The 8856-nt window shown below is 43.2% G+C and overlaps 1 protein-coding gene across 1 annotated transcript in view; it reads right to left on the reverse strand.

Moving 5' to 3' along the window:
- Positions 1-8648, reverse strand: part of LOC123499163 (excitatory amino acid transporter 3-like) — a 134329-nt gene extending 125681 nt beyond the window's left edge. The window contains exon 1 of the mRNA XM_045246853.1: positions 8243-8648. Within this exon, the coding sequence (XP_045102788.1) occupies positions 8243-8322 (80 nt within the window). The 5' untranslated portion in view covers positions 8323-8648. The remainder of the gene's footprint in view (positions 1-8242) is intronic.
- Positions 8649-8856: the final 208 nt, after the last annotated feature.

The raw sequence follows: 8856 nt of genomic DNA on the forward strand, positions 1-8856 counted from the left end.
CTACCTTTAGTTTTGCGTACGATTAGACCATTTCATTGACATTAGGAGGGGTCTATGGAGGTCAGAAGATTAATGGCTACAGTCTTCACTATTTCAATCCCCCACATGAGTTTCTGAAGCTGTATAAAATCACCAAATACTAACCAGAATGTATATGAAAACGTGGCATGGTACTGAAGAGATTAATAAATGACAAAAGATTGTATTTTTGAAGTGTTATTGAAGAAAGTGTACAGACAACACAGCAATACAGTGGCTGTTAAGTGGAGCAACATTCACCCACTCAAACACAACACTCAGCCTAAGTTTCCTCACAAATTAACATCATTTTTTTTTATTGGATACCATTAAGTATATTGTGTTGAAACAGGCTTAAGATATGCTTCATTTATGTGCCAAATGAAATTGTAGCTCACTTTCTTTCAAGGACTCAAATAAATACTTTCCTGATACAGGCAACACATCAATACAGTATCTGTTAAGAGGTGCAACATTCACCAACCCAAACACAACACTCAGTCTACATTTTGATATCACAGTGTTGAAGTCTCACCATCAGCTCACTGCTAAGGTGTGTCTTTTATTTGCAATGAAGAGTCCGCTTATATTAATCAAGTGTTCGGTTATGATATCCATGTGATGCTGTTCATTTTGTGGCGGGCATGCAGCTCAACGCAGTGCCGTAAGGATGACAATACAAAACTCCACCGTCAGCACTACAATACAGACACAAATACACAACGGGGCAAAATTCATGAAAGAAAGCACCATTTGACTTCACTTACAAAGAACACAGTACTATCTAAAGGAGCACCACGGACACCACCACCTTGTCAATCGAGCACTTGCCAAGAGGTTTAAAAAGTAGCACTCAACAACCACTCTATTGCCACTGTGTTACCTGTGTATTTATCAAGGACTTGCCAAAGATGTTTAAAAAGTAGCACTCAACAACCACTGTACTACCACTGTGTTATCTGTCCATTTTCTTCAATATCGCACACAATAATTCTTCATTTACTAACTGTTTCCTATAAGACACACAACAATTATCACTTAATTTGTTGATTTTTTGACGCGGGAATTTCAAAACACTATTTGTGACGAAAATGCATGTTTTTTTTAGCGTAAACATCTCCCCTTAATGCCCCGCGGTCCCATTAGAACACATAGAAGCCGAACACAACCTGCATAAATGAAAGATACAAGTAAACGAATACAGAAAGCTCAAATAGAAAAAGAAAAAGAAAGCAAGAAAGGAAAGTTGAGAAGATTTACGTAATAGAACTTATAATCTACCTGACATAAATGATAAACTTCTTTAAAATGTCATGGATGGATCTGTTTACAAGTGTGTCAGATAAGAAGATAAGTCCAAATCCATAACAGTTACTAAGAGGATTCTAATCTTTAATCACAAGTGTTTTAGGTAACTGAGGGACACACACACACACACACACACACACACACACACACACACACACACAGAGAGAGAGAGAGAGAGAGAGAGAGAGAGAGAGAGAGAGAGAGAGAGAGAGAGAGAGAGAGAGAGAGAGAGAGAGACACACACACACACACACACACACACACACACACACACACACACACACACACACAGAGAGAGAGAGAGAGAGAGAGAGAGAGAGAGAGAGAGAGAGAGAGAGAGAGACAGAGAGAGAGAGAGAGAGGAAAACCTCAACCTTCACCCCCCCCCTACCCACCACACCACACCACACACCACACTACAACCATGGTAAAGCGTCTCTACCTTCACCTACTTATCGATTCACTTGTTTTCACCTCCACCACCTCGCGTGCTGCCTTTCCTCCTTCACTTATTCACTCCCTCGTTCTTTCCCAACACCTCCACAGAAGCTAATGCACCGAATTTCTATCTAGGTCATGTTCTATTACTCCTTCGAAAAATCACCTACTTTTTATTTCTAGTAGGTACTCTTGAGTCTTGACCTATTGTTTCTGTTTCCTTCTGTCTCTTTCTCTCTTCTTCTTTTTGTACTGTTTCTTAAATATTTCACTGTATTTTCCCTTCCTTCTGTTCTACTTATTTTTTTTTTCGTTCCTACACTCTATTTCTGCTGTTGGGGTTCATGAATCTTTGTAATTTAATTCATCTTTCTTTTCCATCATTACTTTCTTTTATTTCACTATGTCTTCTTCTCTTTCATGTTTTTCCTCCTCCTCCTCTTCCTCCTCCTCCTCCTCCTTCTCTCCCTTCATGTTCTTAATCTGCAGTAATACCCTACGCATTATCCCTCCTCTTTCCCTCTTCTAAACTTCCCTCTTTACCCAAAACTTCCTTCTTTTACGGCCGACAAATACTCCTGTTTCCCGCCAGTACTGTGCTCTCTCTTTCTCTCTCTCTCTCTCTAGCGGGTGAGAATTTGGCGCGAGATGGAGGAAGATCTGATGTCGAGTTCCACTGAATCTTGTTGACCCTTGAGTGTGTTTAGGAGGAGGAGGAGGAGGAGGAGGAGGAGGAGGAGGAGGAGGAGGAGGAGGAGGAAGAGGTAAGGGGATAACTAAGCTGCGGAAGTCGAACAACAAGCGAGGAAGAAGAAAACAATTAAGGAAGAGGAGAAGAAGAGGGAGGAGAAAGAAGGAAGAAGAAGAAGAGGAGGTGGAGGAGGAAGAGAAGGAGGAGGAGATGAAGGAGGAGGAGGAGGAGGAGGAGGAGGAGGAGGAGGAGGAGGAGGAGGAAGAGGAGGAACAGAACCACGAACAATCAGGAAACTTGAGACCTGAGACAGATTTGCACTTTAACCTCCGAGAATATTGAAACTTTACACTCTCTTGGCATTTCTTTTTAATTCTCTCCTTAAGGACTCTTCTCTTCTCTTCTCTTCTCTTCTCTTCACTTCCAATTATTTCTTTCTTTTCTCCCTTTTTTCTTCCTTCCGTTTGTAAATGTTTCCCTTATTCCTTCTCCAACTCTCCTCAACTTTCTCTTTCACTTCTTCTTCTTCTTTTTCTTTTCCTTTCTTTCTTTCTTTCTTCTGTCTTATTCTTCATTTTTCTTTCTTCTTCTTTCTTTTTTTTTTTTCATTTTCTTCATTTTCTTCTTTTCTTCCTTTCTTTCTTTTTCTTTCTACTAGTACTTCTTCTTTTTTTTTTTTTTCTTCTTCTTCTTCTTCTTCTTCTTCTTCTCCTCCTCTTTATTTAATGACTAAGAACTCAGCTATTTAATAACGTGAATGGATGAAATACGAGCCATTAACAGAGAGAGAGAGAGAGAGAGAGAGAGAGAGAGAGAGAGAGAGAGAGAGAGAGAGAGAGAGAGAGACGCGGCAGTCACACGAAACGTTATATAATTATCTGCACGTGTGTGTGTGTGTGTGTGTGTGTGTGTGTGTGTGTGTGTGTGTGTGTGTGTGTGTGTGTGTGTATGCTTAAACGCGTGCAGTAATCATCTTGACCTAATTTCCTTTCACATTATCTTTTTCTCAGTACTTTAACGCAGCGACTAAAAGAAAGAAGAGACTAAGCCCTGATAAGAGAGACGAAAGAAGGGCTGTGGAGGGGCATGAATAGCTCCCCGCCGCTTGAACTGTTGCGATCATTTACCTGCAGACTGCCATAAAGCGTGATATGTAGCCACGCCAACCTCCGAACACCGTGAATGACTGGGAGTTTGGACAGGAATGCATTGTACGTAAAGAGGGCGAGTTTGTGAGGAGGAGGAGGAGGAGGATGAGAAGGAGGAAGAGGAGGAAGAGGAACACCATGTATGGATGTAAGAATTAAAAGAAGGATGATAGACAGAGATATGTAAGTTGAAATAGACGAAGAGGAGCAGGAAAAGGAGGAAGAGAAGGAATACATAGGAAAGACGAGTGACAGGAGGCCTTGCGACCTATAACGAGGTCACTCGTTTACTAAACTACACGTACAGAAGCTACATACTTAGTAAGAGGTAAGGATAGAACAGATGAAGCTCCTCCCCACCCACCAATCCCTCCGGCGTCACCCGGCAAGAAATAAGACGAAAAATACACCCCGACTGCTAAGAAGGACAATCGGGGAAATTTATAGAGGAAAGATGGGAAAAAAAAGAGAGTACTAATGGAACTACTACTATCGCTAAGAAAAAGAGGTATCTAGTGTAACTACTACTATCGCTAAAAGAAAAAAAAATTATCGGAAACCATTTTCTTTATAAAACTTGTCTAATTTACTTTTGAACGTAGCTACCGTGTTAACTTGGACGACGGACGCTGGCAGCTTGTTCCAGTGTTCAACTATTCTTACGTTAAAAAAGTTTCTTCGCAAATCAGTATTAAATCGCTGTCCTTTAAGCTTCAAGCCGTTATTTCTCGTTACTGATTGCGAAAGCTCAAAAAGATTTTCATAATCGATCTTATCTATATTTTTAAGTATTTTAAACGTTTGAATGAGGTCACCTCGGATGCGACGATCTCTGAGGAGAACATGTCTAGTCTTTTGAGACGTTCTTCATATGACAGGCCACGTATTCCGGGGATTAGTTTCGTTGCTCGTCTTTGAACGCTCTCTAATTTATTAATGTCTTTTTGATAACATGGAGACCAGAACTGAACCGCGTATTCCAAATGTGGTCTCACTATTGATGTATAGAGACGCGTTATGACTTCAGGTGTTTTATAATCAAAATTACGCGCGATAAATCCTAAAACAGTGTTAGCTTTACGACTAGCGGCCGAACACTGTGCAGCACATTTTAAGTAATTTGTTATGAGTACTCCCAGGTCCTTTTCTTCAGTGACTTTAATTAAGTTACGTCCATGTAATTTGTAATTATTTTTCACATTGTTTAGGCCGATGTGCATTACTTTGCACTTATCTGGAGTGAGGAGGAGGAGGAGAAGGAGGAGGAGGAGGAAAGCCATGTACCGTATGTATAAAAAGAAATAGAAGAATGATGACAGACAGAAACATGTTAATTGAAAGAGAGGAAGAGAAAGAGCAAGAGGAAGAAGAAGAGGAGAAGGAGGAGAAGGAGGAGAAACACCATATATGTATAAAACACTTAAAAAAGGATGACAGGCAGAGACATATAAATAAAAAAGAAAGGAGAGAAAGAAGAGGAGGAAAGAAAAAAAAGGAGAGAATAAACACTAGGAGAAATAAAAAAAGGTATGACTTAAGTAACTGACACACACAAAACACTAAGAACAAAAATTTAATGCAGGAATATAAAAAAGAAATTAAAAGACGAGTTTGAGAGACGAGAACGGTGAAGGTGGAGGAACACAAGGAACTAAAATAAAATAAACAAGAGGAAAAGTAGTATTAGGTATAAGAAAAAGATGAGAAGGCAGGTGAAAGGCAGAAACAGGTGGGTGGCAGGTGGAACAGGTGGGAGTAAGAGAGCAGGTGGTGGAGGTGATGGAGGTGGTAGGGTCCTTGGAGAGCGTTTAGCGGCCACCTGTTGCCCCACACGCTCTTCACTTCCTCCAGCTAAGGAAGGAACGCAGACACAAGGAATGCAAGGGAACACAAAGGAGATAAAAACAGTGAACCAAACCTGCCCGAAAAGCAAAAGACGAGCAAAATGATGAGAAACTGAAGAAATGCAGCAAATTAGGCAAGATAGCGGTAGGAACAGGGCATATATAGGAGGGCAAATGAACACAAAAGAAAATAAATGCACTGTACCATAAACCACTAGAAAAAACACACAGAGAAGATTGCAAGGAACACAGAACATCACGTGTATTAATGGGATTCTTGTAATTGAGGTATTAGCACATAAACACACCAAATTTCATCAGAATCTGACAAAAATAAGATACACCTCTTAAGTAAAAACCGTCGCCTCCTCTTAAGGAAGGAGGGAAAGCAAGCTGCCATCGCTAACAAAATGACTGAAATAGAAACCTGAGGCGAAAACACGATGAAGCTTTTGAAATACGAGTACATGGGGAAATAATGAAGCAAAGAGGATGAAAATGAATCGGCAAAGAAAAAAATAGAATGTTAGCGCCCAAATACTTCTTGTTAACCCATTTAGTACCATGACTCGTTTTACATATTCATTCTGGTTAGTACTTTGGTGATTTTATACAGCTTCAGAAACTTATGTAGGGGGATTAAAATAGTGAAGACTGTAGCCATTAATCTTCTGACCTCATAGACCCTTCCTATTGTCAATAAAATGGTTTAAGCGTATAAAAATCTCAAGGTAAAAATGTGTGTTAATCTTCTGACTTACTGTTGTCAATAAAATGGTTTAATCGTATAAAAATCTCAAGGTAAAAATGTGTATTAATCTTCTGACTTCCATAGACCCTTCCTATTGTCAATAAAATGGTTTAATCGTACAAAAATCTCAAAGGTAAAAATGTGTCCCTGTATTGAAGGGGTTAAATGCCGGGAGGTGGTGGTTGTGAAATATGTGACTGTGGTGGTGAAATTACATACACATAATGGGCAAGAATATTTCATAACGGGTGAAACCATGCACTGAAAAAAAATAATAAAACAAAAGAAAAGAAAAAAACTCACAAGAAAATTAAACAACGTGATTAAGAAGAAACGTGACTAGACGGAATAAATAGATACAAACAAGCAGAGAGATAAAAGAAATGTTGATTGAAATAAACACATAAGAAAAAAAATAACACTAACAAAAATGGTGTGTGTGTGTGTGTGTGTGTGATAAGGTGAAGGTTTGCTTTCTCTCTCTCTCTCTCTCTCTCTCTCTCTCTCTCTCTCTCTCTCTCTCTCTCTCTCTCTCTCTCTCTCTCTCTCTCTCTCTCTCTCTCTCTCTCTCTCTCTCTCCCAGGCCAAGTATTTACATCAATAAAGGGATTTTCTGGGAATGTGACTTGGCCTACATTATCGGCTTCTCTATGATTGAATGTGCCCGCCTCGGTAAATAATGTGTGTCTGTGTGTGTGTGTGTGTGTGTGTGTGTGTGTGTGTGTGTGTGTGTGTGTGTGTGTGTGTGTGTGTGTGTGTGTGTGTGTGTGTGTGTGTGTGTGTGTGTCGACGAAGGAAATGTGGAAGGAGTTTTAATGCTAATAAAAAGAAGAAAACCAAGTGTGAGGACAAGAGAGAAGGGGAAAAAACATTGAGTACAAATGAAATAAAGAACAGGAAAAATGAAGCTGGGGAGACAAATGACAAAGGGATCAGAAAGCAGAGGAGTAAAGTGTATAGGCATTTGAGTGGACCTTTTTTAAATCTTTTGTTACCCTTGACCAACTTCCCTTATTGCATAATAAAAGGCGGTCAGTATTCTAAAAGTGTTAATACTTAAGCAATGGCAGCAGAGGTCTGAGAGGCGAAAGTGAGATGATAAGTATACCTAACCATGCTGCATATCTCTCCCAATCCAAGGGCAGACTTATCACTCCCACTGATAAAACGTGTCACTTATATAAGAATAACGGACGGCATGAATGCGCACGTTCATACACTCACACGTGACTGTTTTTTTCTGTCCAAGCGAGCGAGGCTTTCCGATCATGTTGGAGGGGTGAAAAATTAACATGACAACGCGGTGGGGATTAAAACACTGCCTTTTATGAAGCATGTGGCTGTGATGCCGGAAGTGGCTGGACACTGCCAACAGGTAGGTCGATACAGGTGTCACTAGGCAGGTATAGGCGTGACGCTCGTGGTGCTTTAGGGTGGCTGGGAGCACCACAGCGAGGCCACTGTAGCCCAGGTGAGCCAGGAATGGTGTTTGGAGGAGGTAGGGAGCCAGGGAGGCCGGGGTCTAAAGGTACGAGAGGCAGCCTCAGGAGGGATAGAGCCTCATCAGGGAGGGAGAGAGATAAACCTTATGGGGGGAGAGTGTACACAGGAGATGGCTTGGGTGTGGACACGAGTGGTTTAGGCCCAAGGCTCTGCAGGGGAAAGGTCCACACAATCCTAAAGGCGCGCGCTCACACACACACACACACACACACACACACACACACACACACACACACACACACACACACACACATTGTACACCAGAATGCCTGAAGTGCACATAGGTGGCCAGTATTAGCACAGAGGCCTTGCTGTACAGAGACGCCTCGGGGATTAATTCAGGGATTCGGGCTCACACAAAGGCTGAGGGAACACAAACAGAGGCCCTTGTGTGCATCAAGGGGCACTGAGCACTGAGTGTGCACACAGGGCCTTGGATGGGTGCTGAGCCTTAGGTGCGCACAAAGCCTCTGGTGCATACAGCGTTTGGGTGAGTGAGTGGGTGCTTGCGGCGCTGCGCGTCGTGTCCTCGGGTACTCACATGAGGGGGTCCTGCGGGGTGGCAGCCTCCTCGTCCTGCACGGGAGGGTCGGCCTGAGGCTGGTGCTCGGAGGCCGCCATGGCCTAAGTTCACCTGGCGATGGTTTACGTGGCAGAGGTTCGAATAGCGGCGGGTCACTGACGGAGGCGGCGTGCCTGGAGCCCACACACTTCGGCGGGGACGCGACTACTGTCAGCACGTGCTCAGGCTCTCCCGACGCCGCCTCGGTGCTCGCACGAAGCACTCACAGCTTGCGGCGGAGGCGGCAGACTGGAGGCCGCGTGGCGCTGCTACGGCGCGCGTGGAGCCAGTCGGCAGCAGCTGTGGTGGGAGAGAGAAGCGGCGCGGCCTGCAGCTGTGTTGGTGTTCAACAGGACCCGCGGTGGGTGGCGTAGTGAGCGTGCTGGCGGGCGTGAGGTGGCGCGGCGCGCGGGAATACCGCGCAACGTCCCGCCCTACATCGATCTTGACCTGCGCAGGGTCCTGCTGGCCTGCCCTCTGGCCTGCCTCTGCCCCGGCCTGACACACACAACCACTGACTCTAATATTGGCCTCGCAGCGGCCACTGTCCAACCTGCCTCACTGCTGCCTCATGACGCAATTAGTTACATTCG

The sequence above is a fragment of the Portunus trituberculatus genome, chromosome 49 (genome assembly GCF_017591435.1).
Source record: "Portunus trituberculatus isolate SZX2019 chromosome 49, ASM1759143v1, whole genome shotgun sequence".
Classification (NCBI taxonomy): Eukaryota; Metazoa; Arthropoda; class Malacostraca; order Decapoda; family Portunidae; genus Portunus; species Portunus trituberculatus.